The sequence below is a fragment of the Callorhinchus milii genome, unplaced genomic scaffold (assembly GCF_018977255.1).
Source record: "Callorhinchus milii isolate IMCB2004 unplaced genomic scaffold, IMCB_Cmil_1.0 Scaffold1, whole genome shotgun sequence".
In the NCBI taxonomy this organism is placed as follows: domain Eukaryota; kingdom Metazoa; phylum Chordata; class Chondrichthyes; order Chimaeriformes; family Callorhinchidae; genus Callorhinchus; species Callorhinchus milii.
Window position 1 is genome coordinate 100,277,778 of NW_024704742.1, and position 21,648 is coordinate 100,299,425.

A 21,648-nucleotide genomic window follows, 5' to 3' on the forward strand; every position below is an offset into this window, starting at 1 on the left:
TGATGTCTGGACCAGGGGGCTGGCTGGGTTAGGGGCGGGGTGATTGCTCGGGGGCAGGGGCGGGGGGCTGGCTGGTGGTAAGGGCGGGGTGATGGCGGAGGCCTGGCTGAAGTTCCAAAGGGTGGGAGCAGAAAGGCTGATGGCCCAACCACAGTCTGCTGACGGAAGAGTCTTAATACATGCAGCCAGCAAACTATTAACATGCAAAATTCAGCCACGCAGTTGTCAGTGTTCAGCATAGTGCCACAGGTTCCCTCACTCAGCATTCCACTGGATGTGCGGAGTCCGCTGCTGTTGTTGTGAAGAATAACTAATCGTTGAGCAGTTTTGCAACTCAAACTCGAAAGTCGAAGACCTTCTCAACAGTCCAAGAGGTGCTGCGTGCCAGGAGTGAGGGCAAAAAGATACATCTCTCCAGCACATCTGATCCCTTCAGGTGCATAAAATGGAACAGAAAATCTGCCTGAAACCTTGCAGAATCAAGCTAGGTTTGATGAGACTTGGGAGACAGCACGTGCTACAAGGAGAGAGGGGGTGTGCAGTGAGGAGTGAGGAGAAGTACAGTGAGTCGTGAGAAGATGTAAAGTGAGGAGAGAGGAGATGTACAGTGAGGAGATGAGCAGTGAGGAGAGAGGAGATGTGCAGTGAGGAGAGGAGATGTGCAATAAGGAGAGAGATGTACAATGAGGAGAGAGGAGATGTGCAGTGAGGAGCGAGATGTGCAGTGAAGAGAGAGGAGATGTGCAGTGAGGAGAGAAGAGATGTGCGTGAGTGGAGAGGAGATGTACAATGAGGAGAAAAGGGATGTGCAGGGAGGAGAGAGGACATCAGTGATAGGAAAAATTTTAGAATTGTTGATTAAGGATGTGGTAGTGCGGTATTTAGAGGATCACAATATAATTAAGCCAAGTCAACATCGCTTTACAAAAGGTAAGTCATGTTTTACAAATCTCATAGAATTTTTTGAGGATATTTCGAGTAAACTAGATAAGGGTGAATCAGTGGATGTGGTCTATTTGGACTTCCAGAAGGCACTTGATAAGGTGCCGCATAAAAGGTTAGTCCAAAAGATAGGGGGCCATGGAATTGGGGGGGGAGCATATTAACATGGATTGGGGAATGGTTAACGGGTAGGAAGCAAAGAGTAGGGATAAACGGGTCCTTTTCAGATTGGTGGAATGTGACTAGTGGAGTGCCACAAGGATCAGTCCTTGGGCCTCAGCTATTTACCATCTGCATCAACGATCTAGATGAGGACATCGAAGTTAATATATCTAAATTTGCGGATGACACAAAACTAGGAGGAAGTGTCAACACAGAGGACGACATTAAAAAAATGGAGCGAGACATAGATAGGTTAGGTGATTGTGCAGGTAGGTGGCAGATGAAGTATAATGTAGGGAAGTGCAAAGTCATCCACCTCGGTAGCAAAAACAGTAGAGCGGGTTATTTTTTAGAAGGGGAGAGATTGGAATGTGTTAGTGTCCAGAGGGACTTGGGTGTCCTTGTACACCAATCACAGAAAGTTAGTCTGCAGGGCAGCAGCAATTAGGAAGGCGAACGGTATGTTAGCATGTGCAGTGAGGAGGGAGGGGGTGTGCAGTGAGGAGAGAGGAAACATGCAGTGAGAAGAGAACAGCTGTGGTTCCTCATCAGATAAGGTTGACGTCGTTGAGACGTCTCAAAGCATTCGTGTTCTGTTTAAATGTGAGTTCTGCCATCTCCACAGCCTGACTCTCAGCATAGTCTCAACAATTTGTTGAAGTCCACTCAAGCATCCACTCTGGAGATCCCAGCACTCAGTACCTCTCCCCACCGTTCTCCCCTTAAGCTGGTTAATTTTCCTACTCATGTTTATATATGGTACTTGGATAGCTGACAGGCTCATAATCTAGACAGAATTTAATGATTTAATTTAATAATTTAACAGAGTTTAATGTTGACAGCAAGCTGTCACTCAGCATTACAATATATAATAATATTCCTTGCATTTGATATAATGCTTTTCACATTTTCGAGCCATCTCAAAGCGCTTCACGGAATATACTGTGAAGTGAATTGACTGTATATTTGTGGGTGAAACGCGGCAACCAATTGCGCGCAGCCATGTCACACAAACAGTCGTGGATTGAAGTGACCAATTTATTTTTTTTTTCTTCTTGATGGATTATTATTCCACTGGATGTGTAGAGATCTTGCAGAATTCTCAGCTAGGTTTGATGAGACTGAGGAGGCAGGATGTGCTATGAGGAGAGGAGATATGCAGTGAGGAGAGAGGAGAAGTGCCATGAGGAGAGAGGGGATGTGCTGTCTTTTCTTTATACTGTATAGTAGATTGACTTTGTATTTTGTGGGCAAAATGCAGCAGCCAATTGCATACAGCAATGTGCCACAAACAGCCACAAAGTGAGTGACCAACTTTATCCAAGGGATTGTTGGCCAGACTAGGGAGAAACTCCCTTTTCTTTTCGAATAGTGAGTGGGATCTTTAATGTCCACCTGAACAGGTAGATGGGACCCTAATGTTTCATACAATGGACGGCATCTCCAACAAAGAAACGCACCCCCATCACTGCATTGGAGCGTCATCTTAGACTATGTGATTCCTAGTCGCTACGTGAGACTTTAATCCACCACCTTCTGACTCAGAGACAAGAGTGCTACCACTGAGTCACATTGATGCACATCGAATATGCAGTGAGGAGAGGGAGAGGGGATATGTTGTGGGAGGAGGGGGAGAGTCATTATGGTTGACTTTCAGATAATACTTTTAAGGAATTGTCTGGCAATTGAGGGCCAAGACAACCCTGTGCAGAGAGAAATCCACCAGGACTGGGCCAACAGGGAGTAAAACAACAATAAATTTGCCTTTCATGTTGGGAGGACATCCCAAGGCACTGGACAGTCAGGGATTTGGACCCAAACGGGGGGTTGGGATCAGGAAGGGTGGAAGGTATGGAGTGTAGAGGTAGGAGGGTGACCAAAGGTATGATCGAAGAGGAAGTTCTTGAGATGGGCCTTGAAGGAGGCAAGGGAGGGAGAGAGACGAAGGGACTGTGGGGGCAGAGAGGCTGAAGGCCCGACTGTCAATGGTGGGATCATCAAGGTCATCATCAGCAGTATCAAAAAGATCCCTGAGTTCCTCAATTCATTCGACATGTCGTGCTGTTCAAGGCTAGCCACACTGATTGAGAAACTTACCTCATTAGACCAAATGATTGAGTACACTGAAGTAAGGGTAACTACAGGGGAGACACTGACCTAAAGGAGATGGTAATATAGGAAACACTTGGAGTGTGGCCCCAATGTAATCATGTCAGTGCTGTACGGATACTTCACATGTCTAGCCATTGAACTCAGTTCCTCTCTATTTAACGCTTGATTAATTCAAAGCATTCACAAGGAGAGTTTGACTGATTCCATCAATACACCCCACACTGTCCCATCTCCCTACTTTATCAAGAGGGAGACCTGGAATGAATGATGACCTTGTTAGAAAAATTATGCCAGCTCTTGTGTGGGTGTGCTGATTCCTGCCCCCTACCCCCGCAATATGTTTTACGAACTCTATTCTGAATTTTTTAAGTGTCATAAATGGAATTCTGGCCTTCCGATTTACATTTTATAAATATCTAAGCCTTTGTAACTGCATCCAACAGTTAGTGAGCCGCAATCTACAGCTCTTTAGCTGACCCTGGGAAGAAGAGCAATTTTCCCCCAAAAGCTTTGTATATGCAACAAACGTAAAAAATGAGCCTTGCAAGTCAAATGTCTTAACTCCCCCAGTGCTGGAACATATTGCATTTTTCTTAAAAAAAGTATCTTCTCTGCCTTTTAGCTAAGATCAAGTGTAGTTTCTGTGGTTAGCAGCTACTCATTGAGCTAGCAAATGCCAGGAAAGTGCTCCTGTTAAGATTCACTTGTGGAAGCACAGTCATGACCAAATCTTACCCATAAATGGGGTATTAATCTCCTTGCCTGGCTCCACTGGCTCTCCATCCCCCAGAGCATAGAGTTCAAAATCCTCATCCTCGCCTTCAAAGCCCTCAGAGATATCCTTGACACAACTCACAATAGTTCGCCTTGACAAGCTAATGTTCTCGAACTGTTTTTTCTTGTTTAGGCATAAAATCGAAGCAGAGTCAACCATACATTCCTTTATAGATTCTCCTTCAGAGAATGGTTTGCTGATCTTGGCAATTTTGTGTGCGATCACATAACTCACTCTTGTAATCTCATCCTGGGATGCAAATTGCTTTGTGAAAATGCTTTGCTCTTTTTGCATTCGAACAACCATGTCATCAGCTTTCTTTCCTTTTTCTTCGGCAGAAACATTTTTATATTTGCAAGCATGTTTGCTCTCAAAATGACGATTCAAGTTGTAGTCTTTGAGCACTGCCACACTTTCTTTGCAAATTAAGCACACAGCTTTTCCACTCACACTGGTAAAAAAAATTTAGAAGTCCACTCTCTGTTGAATATTCATCCTCCAGCGTTCACTTTCTGCTTCTTTGATAAACTCATTTCGAATTAGCGTCCTCTTCAGTGAAAAGTATGCCCTGCGCACGTTTGAAAATTTGCCGATCCATACGTTTCTGACGTCAGCCTGATTCAACACTTAAGGGAACGTGCGCACAACTAAGCAGTGTGATTGGCTGATGTTCCCGATCTGATTCCAATGTGAAATTTGTGCAACATTCTGGAACTGAACGAACTATAATTTTTTCTATCGCTAGACACAATAACAGGCCGGATAGAATCATTTGGCGGGCCGGATATGGCCCGCGGGCCATCTTTGCCCACCCTGATCTAATCTCTGTATACAGGCAGGCAATGACCAGTAACAGTTCAGCCGGAGTAGTTCGCCCCCAGTTGAAGCGAGCGGAGGGGGTGCCAATGATCGAGCACATCATCGACAACTGGAGTTGAGTCTCCAGGTTCCAGGCTCGGCCAGATGATCTGCTGATTGCAACATTCCCTAAAGCAGGTGAGAGTGTGCGACACAGACTCGGGGAGTGTGCAATACATACTTGGTGAGTGTGCAATACATACTCTGTGAATTTGCGACACATACTCAGAGATTGTGCGACACAGACCCGGTGAGTGTGCGACACATACTCGGTGAATGTGCAACACATACCTGGTGAGTGTGTGACACAGACCCAATGAGTATGCAACAGATACCCAGTGAATGTGCAACACAGACCCGGTGAGTGTGCGACACATACCTAGTGAGTGTGTAACATATATTCGGTGGATGTGTGACATATACTCAGTGAGTGTGAGACACAGACTCGGTGAGTGTGAGACACATACTCGGTGAGTGTGCGACACAAACCCAGTGAGTGTATGATACAGACCTGGTGAGTGTGTGACACAGACCCAGTGAGTGTATGATACAGACCTGGTGAGTGTGTGACACAGACCCAGTGAGTGTATGACAGGGATCCATTGGGTGTATGTCGCTGTCCCAGTGATTGTAAGACACAGACTCATGTGAATGTGAGAAACATCTCAGTGAGAAACAGAATCGCAGAGTGAGTGTTGGACACAGTTGGATGTGACACTAGTTACAGGGGCTGTATAGTGACAATAACATGTGGCTACACCACACTGCATCAGCATCTCATCACTAAAACACTGAGTGCAACAAGAGATCACCTGACCTTGTCTCATCGATTCAAATTATCAGGAACGACTTGGATGCAGAAAATTGTGGATTTTATTTACTCCCAAGGAGATGTGGAGAAATGCCAACGTGCTCCAGTGATGTTTCGCAGCCCATTCCTTGAATTATTTTTCCCAGGAGTTGAACCAGGTAAATATTGCTGGACTCCTGAGCTGGCGGGTTTTTTTTGGCCACTGGCCAACACACATGTGGAAACCCATGACCAACCACTGCCTCTGCCCATCTTCCCTTCATCTTCATCTCCATCGCCAAATGCAAGCAAGTGATGGACCTCCTCTAGTCCACAATCCCCACACACTGTCCTGGGACAGTCTGTACCCAGTCTCCTCTCACTGTCCCATGAGGGTGTATATGATAGAGTTCTTTCCTGGACACAGAGTGTGATGGCTGCTCACACTAACTGTTTACTCTCTTCAACAGCATTGGATTGGATGGATTCAATGCCATCTCCACGGATCATTAAAACTCATCTCCCTTTCTTCCTGCTTCCCAAATCCTTCCTAGAGCAGGATTGCAAGGTGAGCATGGATTGTATGTTGAGGGGATGTGAGAGAGCCGATGGTGCTTTATACTGTTAAGAATATCAGCTGATGACAGGTGGTGGGGAGGGTTCATTCTGTGATTGTACAGATTAAAGACAAATTGGTGAAACTGCACTGGTTCCCACTATGTGCAGCTTCCAGGATTAAGCTGCCTGAGCTCACAGTAAAGGAATCAGTTCCATGTAGCTCCATCTCTATAAGGGATACGGGGCAAGGGCAGGTAATTGGTCCTGAAATGCCGATCAGCCAAGATCTTATAGAATGGCAAACAGGCTTGAGGGGCTGAATGGCTACGCCTATTTTTATGTTTCTACTTGTGCTGCCACTGTACAGAGCGTCCAACCTGAGCACCGCACACAAAGCCAGCAGCCTGGCTGACGTTTACATTAGAATTCATGAGAAATACTTACTTTTTTATTTCCAGATCATTTACGTGGCTTGAAATGCCAAAGATAACCTGGTCTCGTATTACCACTTTGACAAAATACTAATGATGGAGCCAGAACCAGGGACCTGGGAAGAATTCTTCAATAAAGTTATCACTGGCAATGGTATGTGAGGGGGCACTGATTGGAGGGGGACTGATTAGAGGGGGGCAGAAGTGCAGGATATTTCACAAGGTCGGTTCAGATGAAGAAGGCCATAGAGCCCTTTCTGAGCCCTTCCAGAAAATCCGCTCTTCCGAATTCCCATCATAGCTTCAAGCTGCTTTTTAAATGAGTCCTGGTCCTGGCCTCACACTTCTGCCTAGCAACCTGTTCCATTCGTTAATTACCCTCTGAGTAAAGAAAAGTTTCCTGGTAGCTGTCTGGAAATTGCCCTTTATAACTCTAAACCCATGTCCTCTTGTTCTACTGTCATGTTGCCTCCAAAAGCATGTGCATAGGGAAGGGCAGAGTGTTGGAGCGGGGAAATATGATGTGTTTAAATTGTGACCTTGCCTTCCCCAGTGGGCTGGGGTTCCTGGTACGATCATGTGAGCGGCTGGTGGGAAAAGAGAAACAAACATTGAATCCTCTACATGTTCTTTGATGAAATTAAAAAGGTTTGGATTAAATTCCTTGGACGAATTGAGAAATTTAGACGAAAGTAAGAGGTGAAAGAGAGGCATTGAATCAAAGTAAAAATAATAAAAAAGAAAATTAGACTGAAAAATATAGAAGGGAAGGAAAAAGTGATTGGAAGGGGGGAGGGGGTTGCAGGGAAAGGGTGAGGGGGGAGCGGAGAGAGTGGGAAAAAGGGGAGGGGGGAAAAGGGTGAGGGGGAGTAGGGAAAGGGTGAAGGAGGAGTGGGGATAGGGTGAGGGGGGAGTAGGGAAAGGGGGAGAGGAGGAGCAGGGAAAGCGTGAGGGGAGAGTGGTAAAGGGTGAGGGGGGAATGGGGAAAGGAGAGGGGGGAATGGGTGAGGGGGGAGCAGGGAAAGGGTGAGGGGGAAGATCTGGGAACGGGTAAGAGAGAGGCTGGATAATGGGAAAGAAGGCATTTAGGGCTGGGGAGGGATTGGCTGAACAAACGTCTTTGGGAGATCCCAAAAAGTTTTATCTTGGTTGCACTGTTACTCACATTGCTTGGGCGCTGAACAAATCTCTCATTCTCAGAATTCCAAACAGGAGATCATGAAAGTAGCAAAGTTCTTGGAGAGGGATCTGTCCGACCAAATCATTGACGTCATTGTGCAGAAAACCAGCTTCACCACCATGCGAGACAATCCCATGGTCAACTACTCAACTCTCCCCAAAGAGATATTGGACCACTCGGTCTTTCAATTCATGAGGAAAGGTACGAGTGGACAAGTATGACTTCATGCCCAACAACCTCAGCCTGTAGGTTGCCATCCTCCTGCTCAGCAGGGGAACAGCACTGTACAATTTTACTCTGTCAGTGTAGAGGGACCTTTACTCTGTCTCTAAACTCTGTCCCCTGATCGCATCAGTCCTTGCCAGGTTCCACTGGCTCCCAATCACCAAACGGATCGACCTCAAGATCGTCTCGCTTATTTTCAAATCACTTTATTCCCTACCTATCTGGTCAGTTTACCCCCACTCCACCACCCTCTGCCTCCGCTCGGCTGGCTCCGGCCTCCTATTTGTCCCCAGTGCCCTACACTCCACTATCAGTGACCGTGCCTTCAGCCACTACACACCAAAACTCTGGAACTCTCTCCCTTAATCCCTCTGCCTTGCCCCCTCCCTCTTCAACTTCAAATCCCATCTAAAGACCTTTTTTTTATCGTGTTTAAGGTCCCATCCCGCCTCCCGGTTCCTTTGGCTTATTGCCAGACTCCTCCACTGTGAAGCACTCCCTACCTGGCGTGAAGGGCGCTATATAAATGCAAGTTGTTGTCTTCAAATCCCTTCATGCCCTGGCACGTCCGACCTGCTGTATTCCCAACCCACGACACACTGCCTCCGCTCGACTGGCTCCAGCATCCTGCTTGTCCCTCGTGCTCTACGCTCCATCATCAGTGGCCATGGTTTCAGCCACTACACCCCGAAACTCTGGAACACTTTTCCTCTATCCCTCCACTTTTCCTCTTCCTTCCCCATCTTCACACCTAAAGACCTTCTTTGATCGTGCCTACTATCACCTCCCCTCGGTTTGGTGTTGTGCTCCGCCACTGTCAAGCATTCTAGCATGCTACCCTGCATGAAGTGGGCTGTATAAATGCAAGTTGTTGTTGTCAGGAGAGGCCCTTGTCCTCTCCCACACCAAGCTTCGTGACCCCATCTCCCCCATTCTCGCCCGAGTCCATTGGCTCCCTATCCTTCAGAGGATCCAGTTCAAGGTACTGTACCTCACAAACAAAGCCCTCAATGGTCTCGCCCCACCCTATCTCTGTGTCCTCCTAACCCCCTACCAATCTGCCCACTCCCTCCTCTCAGCTGGCTTCGGCCTGCCCACCCCACCATTGGCGGGAGAGCCTTCAGCCACTCTGCCCCCAACTCCATCTGGAACTCCGTCCCCCAATCACTCCGCCTCGCCCCCTTCTTAGCCTCCTTCAAGTTCCGTCTCAAGACCCTCCTCTTCGACCTTGCCATCGGCCACCTCCCTTCCCCTCCCTTCTCGCCCCCTGACCCCAGCTCGGGTCTGAAATGCTGTACACTGTCCAGCGCCTTGGGATGTGAAAGGCGCTTTACAAATGCAATCTTGTTGTTGTTATTGTTGATGTCTCTAACCCGTGCTGTCACTGTCCTGGGAGTACTGAACGGACAGTGTAGAGCAGTGGTGGCCAACCTTGTTCTTGATTGAATATTTCTTGATTTATGCCCTAAATCAAGAAATATTCAATCAAGAAAATGTTGGAAAAACACTATTGATTAAACATGGACTTATCTAGACAAGTGCAAATGTTCGACGGGCCACCACTGGTGTAAGAGGAAGCTTTACTCCGTCTTTAACCCATGCTGTCACTGACCTGGGAGTGCTGGACAAATAGTGCAGATGGAGCTTTACCCCATCTCTAAACTGTGTTGACTGACTACCTTTTCTTTTAGTTATAGTGGGAGACTGGAAGAACCATTTCACTGTGGCCCAGAATGAATAGTTGCGGATTATGCAAAGAAAATGTCGGGAACATCACTGACTTTCCAAAGTGGGCTGTGACAATTTTTGTTGCTCTGAGTCATATACACAGCCACTTGTAGCGCTCTCCCTCGCGCACAGGCAGATTTGCGCATGCACTCCCACACGCACCCACTTGTTCGCTCGCATATGCACCCACTCACTCATGCGCGCACATATTCGCTCACACCTACCCATTCACTCACGCGCACTCACACAGCTTCCAATGTCAAACTAAAGAATTACAGATGCCAAATAAAATAGAAAGTAGCTATGAAGACCTCGCCTCGTGAACTGTGCTTGGAGCATGGGGCGGAGGAGATGCTGAGCTTGGGGCACAGGGTGGGGAGGAGAGATTTGGGGGCTTAAATTGTGTGTGATGAACAGTGGAGCACTCAGTGGGACGTGATGGTAGGTTCCCCCAAGTACAGTACTATAAAGGCAACATTTTGTTAGGAAAATATCTAATTGTTGATTTGTTTCAGTATCTGAGGATGTGGTGGACACCATCTTTTGTTTCGACAATGTCCTTCAGGACAAAGCTGAGAAGAAGTGAAGGACATTGTCGTTGTTCTCATCTCTCTTCAATGATACAATAGAAAATTACATTTAGAAAGCTCCTTTCACATCGGGAGGATGTCCCAAGGCGCTGAACAGTCAGGGATTAGGACCTGAGCAGTGGGGTGGGGGGATATTGGGATTATGGAGGGTGGAGGGCAGAAGAGAAGGTAGGAAGATGGACGAAAGCATGGTCGCAAAATCATAGCAAGTCCCAATGCAGGTTAGGCTTGTGAGTTATAAGATGTGCATGCAAACAACTTTCCTTCGTGATTCCGAACTCCTGGAAATCCAGTGGAAGAATTTCCTTTGGCCCATTTGTGTAGTCCAGGACCAAGCAGTGAAGTGGATTTATGGTAAAAGAGGGATAATGGCTTCAGGGTGGGAGGGCTCAGTGACATGTCACTCAACATCCTGGCAGCAAAGGTAGCTTCATGGTGGGCACCTGTCTTTGCCGATCCCTCTCACATGAGGACCTGGATTAAATAGTTGGTGAGAAGTAAACTTAGACTTCTCGACCATCAAGATGGCTGGCACATCACAAGCTGTCCTGTAAAGGTCCTCCTACCATTCTGAAGGCGTTCATTGAATCACATATATTCAAGGCTTGTTATCTACCTTGGTCCCCCCACCTGCTCGGGTCCTAATCCCTGACTGTTCAGCCCCTCAGGACGTCTCCCAATGTGAATGGCGCTTTACAAATGTAATTTTGTATTATATTTGTATCCAGCGAGACTCTTTGGCAGTTCTTGTTGGGACAGTCACTGGAGGTTGGGATTATTCTTACTCTGCTCATTTTAGAATCTTGGAAGCCAAGACCCTGGATAGGGTGGTAGTAATTGGAAAAGCACCAGGAAGCTTGTCAGGCAGTGTTCACAATGGTAAACTATGTGGTTTTAGCTGGTTAAACTCCAGCAGTACCCCAATACACACTGCATGTATGGAATTCTCAGACTTGTTTGAATAATCCTAATACCAATGCGCTTCCACATAGCCCAGCATAACACAAGGTACCTGTGGGATGTGTGTGTGTATGTGTGCGGGGTGGGGGGGTGTCCTGTGTGCATGGATCCTGTGGTGTGTGTGTTGGTGGGGGTGGGGGAGTGTAGTCCTCTGGTGTGTGTGTTGGGTGCAGGGGGGGGTAGTCCTGTCTGTGGTGTGTATGTTGGGGGAGGTAGACCTGTGGTGAGTGCTTGTTGGGGGGGGGGGGGGGGGTTAGTCCTGTGTGTTTTGGGGGTTAGTGTGGGGGTGGGGGTAGTCCTGTGGTGTGTGTGTTGGGGGTTAGTGTGGGAGGGTAGTCCTGTGGTGTGTGTTTTGGGGGATAGTCCTGTGGCGTGTATGTTGGTGGGGGTGGGGGAGTGTAGTCCTCTGGTGTATGTGTTGGGTGCAGGGGGTTAGTCCTGTCTGTGGTGTGTGTGTTGGGGGAGGTAGTCCTGTGGTGAGTGTTTGTGGTGGGGGGGGGGTTAGTCTTGTGTGTTTTGGGGGTTAGTGTGGGTGGGGGGTAGTCCTCTGGTGTGTGTGTGTTGGGGGTTAATGTGGGGGTGCGGGGGTAATCCTGTGGTGTGTGTTTTGGGGGGGGTAGTCCTATGGCGTGTGTGTTGGGGGGGGGTAGTCCTGTGGTGTGTGTGTTCGAGGAGTAGCCTTGCGTTGTGCGGGGACGGGGGGGTGGGGGGTTGTCCTGTGGTGTGTGTGTTTGGGGGGGAATGGGTGTGTGTGTGTGTTGCGGGTGGTAGCCTTGTGATATGTGTGTGTTGGGGGAGACGGGGTTGTCCTGTGGTGGGTGTGTTGGGGGTGGGGTGGGGGTTGTCCTGTGGTGTGTGTGTTGGAGGGGGTGGGGGTTGTCCTGTGGTGTGTGTGTTGGGGGTGGGGGTTGTCCTGTGGTGTGTGTGTTGGGGGTGGGGGTTGTCCTGTGGTGAGTGTTTGTGGTGGGGGGGGCGGGTTAGTCCTGTGTGTTTTGGGGGTTAGTGTGGGTGGGGGGTAGTCCTCTGGTGTGTGTGTGTGGTGTGTGTGTTGGGGGTGGGGAGTTGTCCTGTGGTGTGTGTGTTGGGGGTGGGGGTTGTCCTGTGGTGTGGGGGTTGGGGTTGTCCTGTGGTGTGTGTGTTGGGGGGGGGTTGTCCTGTGGTGTGTGTGTTGGGGGTGGGGGGGTTGTCCTAAAGTGTGTGTGTTGGGGGGGGGATGTCCTGTGGTGTGTGTGTTGGGGTGGGGTTGTCCTGTGGTGTGTGTGTTGGGGGTGGGGTGTGTGTCCTGTGGTGTGTGTGTTGAGGGTGGGGTGTGTGTCCTGTGGTGTGTGTGTGTTGGGGGTGTGGGGGAGTTTGTACTGTGGTGTGTGTGTTGGGGGTGCGGGCGGGTTGTCCTGTGGTGTGTGTGTTGGGGGGGTTGTGTGTCCTGTGGTGTGTGTGTTGAGCGTGGGGGGGGGGGGGGGGTTGTCCTGTGGTGTGTGTTGGGGGTGGGGGGGGGGTTGTCCTGTGGTGTGTGTGTTGGGGGTTGTCCTGTGGTGTGTGTGTTGTCCTGTGGTGTGTGTTGGGGGTTGTCCTGTGGTGTGTGTGTTGGGGGGTGGTCCTGTGGTGTGTGTGTTGGGGGTTGTCCTGTGGTGTGTGTGTTGGGGGTTGTCCTGTGGTGTGTGTGTTGGGGGGGTCCTGTGGTGTGTGTGTTGGGGGGGGTCCTGTGGTGTGTGTGTTGGGGGGGGGTCCTGTGGTGTGTGTGTTGGGGGTTGTCCTGTGGTGTGTGTGCTGGGGGTTGTCCTGTGGTGTGTGTGTTGGGGGGGGGGGGGGTTGTCCTGTGGTGTGTGTGTTGGGGGGCCTGTGGTGTGTGTGTTGGGGGGGGTCCTGTGGTGTGTGTGTTGGGGGTTGTCCTGTGGTGTGTGTGTTGGGGGTTGTCCTGTGTGTGTGTGTTGGGGTTGTGTGTGTGGGGGGGTCCTGTGGTGTGTGTGTTGGGGGTTGTCCTGTGGTGTGTGTGTTGGGGGTTGTCCTGTGGTGTGTGTGTTGGGGGTTGTCCTGTGGGGTGTGTGTGTTGGGGGGGTCTGTGGTGTGTGTGTTGGGGGGGGGGGTCCTGTGGTGTGTGTGTTGGGGGGGGTCCTGTGGTGTGTGTGTGGGGGGGTCTGTGGTGTGTGGGGGGGGGTCCTGTGGTGTGTGTGTTGGGGGGGTCCTGTGGTGTGTGTGCTGGGGGGGTGGGGGGGGGTCCTGCAGCCCACTCTGCGCATGTGTGGGTTCATTTGAACTGCAAGGAGGCGGCAAAAGATGTAATGCGGCGGTAAAGAGACCAATACATTGTAACTGACAGACACACACACACAGTGACACACACACAGTGAGAGAGACTCACACACACACAGTGAGAGAGACTCACACACACACAGTGAGAGACTCACACACACACAGTGAGAGAGACTCACACACACACAGTGAGAGACTCACACACACACAGTGAGAGACTCACACACACACAGTGAGAGACTCACACACACACAGTGAGAGACACACACACACACAGTGAGAGACTCACACACACACAGTGAGAGACTCACACACACACACACAGTGAGAGAGACTCACACACACACACACACACAGTGAGAGACTCACACACACACACACAGTGAGAGAGACTCACACACACACACACAGTGAGAGAGACTCACACACACAGTGAGAGACTCACACACACACAGTGAGAGACTCACACACACACAGTGAGAGACTCACACACACACAGTGAGAGACACACACACACACAGTGAGAGAGACTCACACACACACAGTGAGAGAGACTCACACACACAGTGAGAGACTCACACACACACACAGTGAGAGAGACTCACACACACACAGTGAGAGACTCACACACACACAGTGAGAGAGACTCACACACACACACACACACACACACAGTGAGAGACTCACACACACACAGTGACACCCACACAGTGTCGGGGTGGAGGAGGGGCTCCGCTCCCGGGGATGGGCTGGAAATCGGAGCATCTCCTGATTGTGGTGTCGGTTCTTGGAGGTAAGTTAGAGCCGAGGCTCAGCTCAGGCCTTGTGCTTACGGGGGGTCAGGCCTAGTGTTTACAGTGTGAGGGGGTCAGGCCTAGTGTTTACAGTGTGGGGGGTCAGGCCTAGTGTTTACAGTGTGGGGGGTCAGGCCTAGTGTTTACAGTGTGAGGGGGGGGTCAGGCCTAGTGTTTACAGTGTGGGGGGGTCAGGCCTAGTGTTTACAATGTGGGGGGGGGGGTCAGGCCTAGTGTTTACAGTGTGAGGGGGGGGTCAGGCCTAGTGTTTACAGTGTGGGGGGGGGTCAGGCCTAGTGTTTACAGTGTGAGGGGGGGGGTCAGGCCTAGTGCTTACAGTGTGAGGGGGTCAGGCCTAGTGTTTACAGTGTGTGGGGGGGGTCAGGCCTAGTGTTTACAGTGTGAGGGGGGGGGTCAGGCCTAGTGTTTACGGGTGGGGGGGGTCAGGCCTAGTGTTTACAGTGTGAGGGGGGGGTCAGGCCTAGTGCTTACAGTGTGAGGGGGTCAGGCCTAGTGTTTACAGTGTGTGGGGGGGGTCAGGCCTAGTGTTTACAGTGTGAGGGGGGGTCAGGCCTAGTGTTTACGGGGTGGGGGGGGGTCAGGCCTAGTGTTTACGGGGTGGGGGGGGTCAGGCCTAGTGTTTACAGTGTGAGGGGGGGTCAGGCCTAGTGTTTACAGTGTGAGGGGGTCAGGCCTAGTGTTTACGGGGTGGGGGGGGGTCAGGCCTAGTGTTTACAGTGTGAGGGGGGGGTCAGGCCTAGTGTTTACAGTGTTAGGGGGTCAGGCCTAGTGTTTACGGGGGGGGGGGGGGGTCAGGCCTAGTGTTTACGGGGGGGGGGGGGGTCAGGCCTAGTGTTTACAGTGTGGGGGGGGGGTCAGGCCTAGTGTTTACAGTGTGAGGGGGTCAGGCCTAGTGTTTACGGGGTGGGGGGAGGGTCAGGCCTAGTGTTTACGGGGTGGGGGGGGGTCAGGCCTAGTGTTTACAGTGTGGGGGGGTCAGGCCTAGTGTTTACGGGTGGGGGGGTCAGGCCTAGTGTTTACAGTGTGGGGGGGGGGGGTCAGGCCTAGTGTTTACAGTGTGAGGGGGTCAGGCCTAGTGTTTACGGGGTGGGGGGGGGCGGTCAGGCCTAGTGTTTACGGGGTGGGGGGGGGGTCAGGCCTAGTGTTTACGGGGTGGGGGGGGGGGTCAGGCCTAGTGTTTACGGGGGTGGGGGGGGTCAGGCCTAGTGTTTACAGTGTGAGGGGGTCAGGCCTAGTGTTTACGGGGTGGGGGGGGTCAGGCCTAGTGTTTACAGTGTGGGGGGGGGGGTCAGGCCTAGTGTTTACAGTGTGAGGGGGTCAGGCCTAGTGTTTACGGGGTGGGGGGAGGGGTCAGGCCTAGTGTTTACGGGGTGGGGGGGGGGGTCAGGCCTAGTGTTTACAGTGTGGGGGGGTCAGGCCTAGTGTTTACGGGGTGGGGGGGGTCAGGCCTAGTGTTTACAGTGTGGGGGGGGGGGGGGTCAGGCCTAGTGTTTACAGTGTGAGGGGGTCAGGCCTAGTGTTTACGGGGTGGGGGGGGGTCAGGCCTAGTGTTTACAGTGTGAGGGGTCAGGCCTAGTGTTTACGGGGTGGGGGGGGGGGTCAGGCCTAGTGTTTACGGGGTGGGGGGGTCAGACCTAGTGTTTACGGGGTGGGAGGAGGTCAGGCCTAGTGTTTACGGGGTGGGGGGGGGTCAGGCCTAGTGTTTACGGGGGTGGGGGCGGGTCAGGCCTAGTGTTTACGGGGTGGGGGGGTCAGGCCTAGTGTTTACGTGGTAGGGGGGCGGGTCAGACCTAGTGTTTACGGGGTGGGGGGAGGTCAGGCCTAGTCTTTACGGGGTGGGGGGGGTCAGGCCTAGTGTTTACGGGGTGGGGGGAGTCAGGCTTAGTGTTTACGGGGTGGGGGGGGGGTCAGGCCTAGTGTTTACGGGGTGGGAGGGGTGGTCAGGCCTAGTGTTTACGTGGTAGGGGGCGGGTCAGACCTAGTGTTTACGGTGTGGGGGGGGGGGGGGGGGTCAGGCCTAGTGTTTACGGGGTGGGGGGGGTCAGGCCTAGTGTTTACGGGGGGGGGGGGTTAGGCCTAGTGTTTACGGGGTGGGGGGTGGGGGTCAGGCCTAGTGTTTGCTGGTCACCAGGTAACAGAGGCAATGGCGTATTCAGTTACTGTGAGTGTGAATATTCACGTTGACACTGACAATTCAGTCCTCCCCTCCTCCACCCTCACTATCCCATCAGAACTGTCTTAATAATAATAATTGATTTAATCTTTAATTGTGGAGTCCTGTAGCTCAGTGGTTAGAGCAAGTGAAAAACCCGGGTTCAATTCCCGGCAGGCGAAATGCTGGACAAGTTTCCTTACTCCACGTGCCTCGGTTTACCGAGCATTCAATAGGAACCTGGTTGTTGGTCAATTGGCGGATCACTTTTCCGGGTGGTAATCCCTCGATGAACCCCATCAATCTGAATTTCGTGCTGCTCACAACACAGAGGCAGCCCTGGTCAAAGTGACGAATGACATTCTGTCCACCTGCGACCAGGGCTCACTCTGTCTCCTCGTCCTTCTTGACCTCTCGGCCACTTTCGATACTGTTGACCATTCTGTTCTTCTCCGCCGCCTCTTCTCTCACCTCCACCTCAATGGTTCTGTTCTTGCCTGGATCCTATCCTACCTTTCCCACTGTCTGTAGTTCGTGGCCATCAACGGCTTCTCTTCTAGCCCCCGCACTGTCAAGTGTGGCATCCCTGTCCTCAGTCCCCTCCTCTTCAATCAATACATGCTCCAGCTCGGTGATGTTAACTGTAGGCATGGGGTGGATGACACCCAACTGTACCTCTCTGCCTCCATCCTCGACTCCAAAACTGTTGATGTCCTGGCTAATTGTCAGTCTGACATCAAGTTCTGGATGAGAGCCAACTTCCACCAGCTCAATGTTGGCAAGTCAGAGGCTCTCCTGCTTGGCTCCCGGCAGCGTTTTCTCAGCCACTGACACTGTCACCATTCATGCTGCACTCTTCACCTCACCGAGCCAATTCAAAACCTTGGTGACCTTTTCGACCCTCAGCTATCCTTCAAACCCCACGTTCGTAACGTGGCCCGTTCTGCCTTTCCACACCTCGGCGAAATTGCCCACCTCTGCACCTGCCTCTCACCGCAGGCCGCTGAGACCCTGATCCATGCTTTCATTATGTCCCGGCTTGACTACGCCAACTGCCTGCTCACTGGACTTCCCAACTCTTCCCTCCACAAGCTGAAGATTATTCAGAACTTTGCAGCTTGTGTCCTCTTCAGCACCTGGCTCCCGGAGCCCATCACCCCTTTCTTGCCTGGCTTCATTGGCTCACCATTCCTCAGAGAATCGAGTGCAAAACTCTCATTCTTACCTTCAAGGCCCTCCGTGGTCTTGTTCCCCCCTACTTCTCCGATTTCATAACCCCCTATCAGCCTGTCCACTTCCTTCGCTCGCAGACACTGGCCTGATTCAGGTCCTCCACACTTCCCGCTCCACCATTGGCGGCATTGAGCAACTCTGTCCCCACACTCTGGAACTCTATCCCGAAATCCATCCGCCTCACCCCCTCCCTTGCCTCCTTCAAGTCCCGTCTGAAGACCTTCCTCTTCGATCCTGCCTTCGTCCACTCTCCCACCCCCACACTGCCTGCCCTCCTCCCCTTCTGACCTCAACTCCCAGCTCGCGTCCAAAACCCCTGATTGTCCAGAGCCCTGGGACATCTTTCCAACGTGAAGGGTGTTCTACAAGTGTAAGTTGTTGTAATATTCCCTTAAAAAAATTAGTAAATCCGTCACTCAATCCATGATTATGTGTGGGACACTGCTGTGAGCAATTGGTTGCTGCATTTTGCCCACAAAAGCATAGTCAGTTCACTTGAAAGTATATTCTGTGAAGCGCAGTGTATTCTGTGAAGCGCTTTGAGACATCTTGAAAACGTGATAAGGCGCTATATCAAATGCAAGGATTATTATTATTACTGCTCAAATGCCCTCCTTGCCGGTCTCCCCAGCTCCATTATCCACAAAATCCAGTTAATCCAAAACTCCACCGCCTGCATACTCACCCGTACTAAACTCTATATGCCCATCACACCAGTTCTAGCCAGGCTCCACTGGCTCCTACCACCAAGTGGATCGATTTCAAGATCTTCACACTGGTCTTCAAATCTCTTCATGACCTGGGACATCCCTACCTTTCTGACCTGCTTACTCCCCAACCCACTACCCGCTGCCTCTGCTCGAATACCTCTGTTCCACCAACGGTGGCTGTGCTTTGAGCCACTATGCCCTGAAACTCTGGAACACTCTTCCCTCAATCCCTCCATCTTGCCTCATCTTTTCTCATCTTCAGTTGCGCCTCTTTGACTCTGCCTATTGTTACCTCCCCCTGGTTCAGCGCCTTTCTCCACCACTGTTAAGCTCTTTGGGATGCTACCCTGTGTGAGGGCTGCTATATAAATGCAAGTTGTTTATTATATTTGTATGCATTGACCATCAGTCCACGACTGTTTGTGGGATACTACTGTGCACAATTGGCTGCTGTGTTTCACCCACAAAATACAGTCACTTCACTTTACAGTATAAGCGAAGCGCTTTGAGAGATCTGAATGACGTGATAAGGCGCGATATCGAATGCAAGGATTATTATTAAACAGTCAGTACTCTTTCCAGTAAATACTGTGAAGTGCTTTAATATGTTTGGACAGTATGTTGAGGTGCTATATCAGATTCAAAGATATTTTTTGTATTGTGTTCCTTTATTAAAACCACAGTAGCTTAAATGCTAGACTGATGGTTGTACATACAATATTAAGAATTTTGTGTAATAAAGTTGTGGAGAATGGACGCTTTTGTTCCTGGGTTTGAACCCAGGTCACCAGGTAGCAATTTGTGTCATGTAACCTTTGTGGTACTGTGGCTCAGGTTGATAGCACTCTTGCCTCCCAAACAGATAGTTGTGGATTCAAGTCCCACGTGAGGACTTTAAACTCGTATAGTTTGGCTGCAACTTCAATACTGTGCTGTTGGAGATGCCGTCCTTCGGATGAGGCATTGAAATGAGGTCCTGACAGTATTCGTAGACATTAAAGATCGCATGGCATTATTCAAAAAGAGTAGTTTCTCTTGGTCAACAATCCCCCTAATAAAATTCGCTGTCCTGTTTGCCTACACTTTAGTGTACAATTTACAGTACAACAACAACTTGCACTTATAGCACCCTTCTTCAGGGTAGTGTCTCAGATTGCTTAACAGTGGCGGAGCCTGACTCCAAGCCGTGGGGGAGGTGACTGTAAGCACAGTTGAAAAGGAAGGTTTTGGGGATTTTAGAGTACACTACTCATACCTAGTATCATCTAGTAAATCTCTGCACTTTTGCCACCCAGCTAAGCAATCGTCTCTTGTCATTCCATGTTTAATTATTTAATTAAATCAGTAGTGGAATTGTTAAAGTTTTCTGCGTTTGACTGAAATGGTAGGGTAAGTCTTGGGGTGGGGGGGGGGAGAGGAACAATAGAGAATTGCTTGTAATTAGCTTAAAGTTATTGAGATTTTTTGCAAATTCCAGTGAGTGAACTAGAAGTTCTCAAGTGGTTGCTGAAAGTAGATTTGTTTTTGTCACACAGTCCAATTCTAACTCTTGTCATTGGAATACAGTAGGAAATTGTGTGTGCGTGGCGCAGAGAACCGAACATATCCATGTTTGACAACTAGACTTTTGATTCATCTCAATATTTGATGAGTGACAGTTCCATCACTTAGTCATGTGTAAATTCCACAATTTAAATGGGTTTTGCAAAAGCTACTGCGAGAGGCGATTGTTTTAACTTTTTGGTGAGAGTCCTGCCTTGGTAACCTTTTGTTGGGTGAATATACTTCTCCAATTTTTTTTCCTATCAAGTCCATGGGTGCAAGCAGCACGTCAGTACCTTGCCATAAGTAGTCATGTGAACCTAGATGCTGAATATTGACATGTTGTTGGTGCATTGAGGATATCTCAATCAAGCCCAATCTCCTGTCGTCATCTAAAATCTACGCGTTATACTAACAGTCTAAGCCATTGGGAATGAGAATTCTGGCTGATTTCTCTCCACACTAAGCCCGGGGACAATGAGGTCAGTTTCATTATCTCCAATGATGATCTTCTGAGATCAGCTAACTTAACCCAGATCAGGGATCACACCTGTCACATTATTATAGTAATAATAATCCTTGCCTTTGATATAGCACTTTTCACATCTTCTCGACGACTCAAAGCGCTTCACAGAATAGACTGTAAAGTGAATGGACTGTATATTTGTGGGCGAACGCAGTAGCCAATTGCGCACAGCAGTGTCCCACAAACAGTCATGGATTGAAAAATGACCAATTTATTATTGTTTTGTTTTTTGGAGGGATTATTATTAGGTGTGTGGAGTAAGGAAACTTGCCCAAGGTTTCTCCCTGCCTGGAATTGAACCCAGTGTCTCACTTGCAAAGCAAGTGCTCTAACCACTGAGCTACAGGACACATTCTGTGTCCTTGTGGTGCATTTGACTTCCTGAGTCTTCAGGAAAGCCTCTTTTGCTTTTCTACTCGAAACCGTTTCTTTAATAGTTTTGTTTGAAATGTTGAATGTCTATTTCAATGTCTGATTTGGAAGCTCGTGGCACCAACAACAGGTTACATTTACCCCCACGGTTTAATTGATTTAGGGTTTTAGTTGATGTTACCTTAGCTACATTAAGCTAAGCTTGGTTCATTAACTCCTTCAAGCCAGTTTTCTAGATGTTATCAACAAATTTGTGATTCAAGCAAACATTTTAAATATCAACAGAGGGAAACGTTAAATCACCAACAACAATTTTACGTTTATGTAAAATTTATGTAAAATTGCATGCCCGCGAGGATGTCTCAAATCGCAGAGCCAACTGGAACCTAGCTGGGAGTAAAGGGAGCTGAAGATGGTGGGGTGGGGGAAAGTAAGACGACTAAAAGTGCAGTCAAAAAGAAAGTTCTTAAGTTGATCTTTAAAGAAGGATAAGCATAATCAAGCTTCACGCCCCGCCGCGCCCCCCGGCCCCCCCGCATGCTGGCTCTCCAACCTGATCTCCCTACAGTGTATATGTGTATGTGCTGCTTCTGCTCAACTGGCACCAGCCTCCTCCTTTTTCCCCAGATCCTCCACCCCACCATTGGTGGCCGTGCTTCAGTCACTACGTCCAGAAGCTGTGGAACTCTCTCCCTTTCCCACCTCCTCATTTTCAGATCGCGATTGAAGATCTTCCT

General features: G+C 49.8%; 2 protein-coding genes and 1 pseudogene across 3 annotated transcripts in view; all 3 read left to right on the forward strand.

Annotated features, from left to right (window-relative positions):
- The first annotated feature begins 2,746 nt into the window (after positions 1–2,746).
- On the forward strand, positions 2,747–3,265 carry LOC103182379 (probable protein BRICK1). The gene is made up of 2 exons (XM_042346912.1): positions 2,747–2,850; positions 3,100–3,265. Exons 1-2 carry the CDS (start codon positions 2,747–2,749, stop codon positions 3,263–3,265), a joined length of 270 nt encoding a protein of 89 aa, XP_042202846.1.
- A 1,568-nt stretch (positions 3,266–4,833) lies between these two features.
- Positions 4,834–9,833, forward strand: LOC121852907 (annotated as a pseudogene).
- A 4,437-nt stretch (positions 9,834–14,270) lies between these two features.
- The window catches only part of LOC103182384 (centrosomal protein of 120 kDa), a 44,140-nt gene continuing 36,762 nt past the window's right edge, over positions 14,271–21,648 (forward strand). For both annotated transcript variants that reach the window (XM_042333789.1, XM_042333790.1), the window contains exon 1: positions 14,271–14,354. In XM_042333789.1, the coding sequence (XP_042189723.1) occupies positions 14,306–14,354 (49 nt within the window). In that variant the 5' untranslated portion in view covers positions 14,271–14,305. The remainder of the gene's footprint in view (positions 14,355–21,648) is intronic.

Excerpts from the sequence above, each read along its gene's own strand:
- LOC103182379 (XM_042346912.1), top strand. The coding sequence starts at position 2,747 with ATGGTTGACTTTCAGATAATACTTTTAAGGAATTGTCTGGCAATTGAG. Across the intron at positions 2,851-3,099 it reads GACTGGGCCAACAGGGAGTA|CATCAAGGTCATCATCAGCA; the intron begins AAACAACAATAA and ends CAATGGTGGGAT.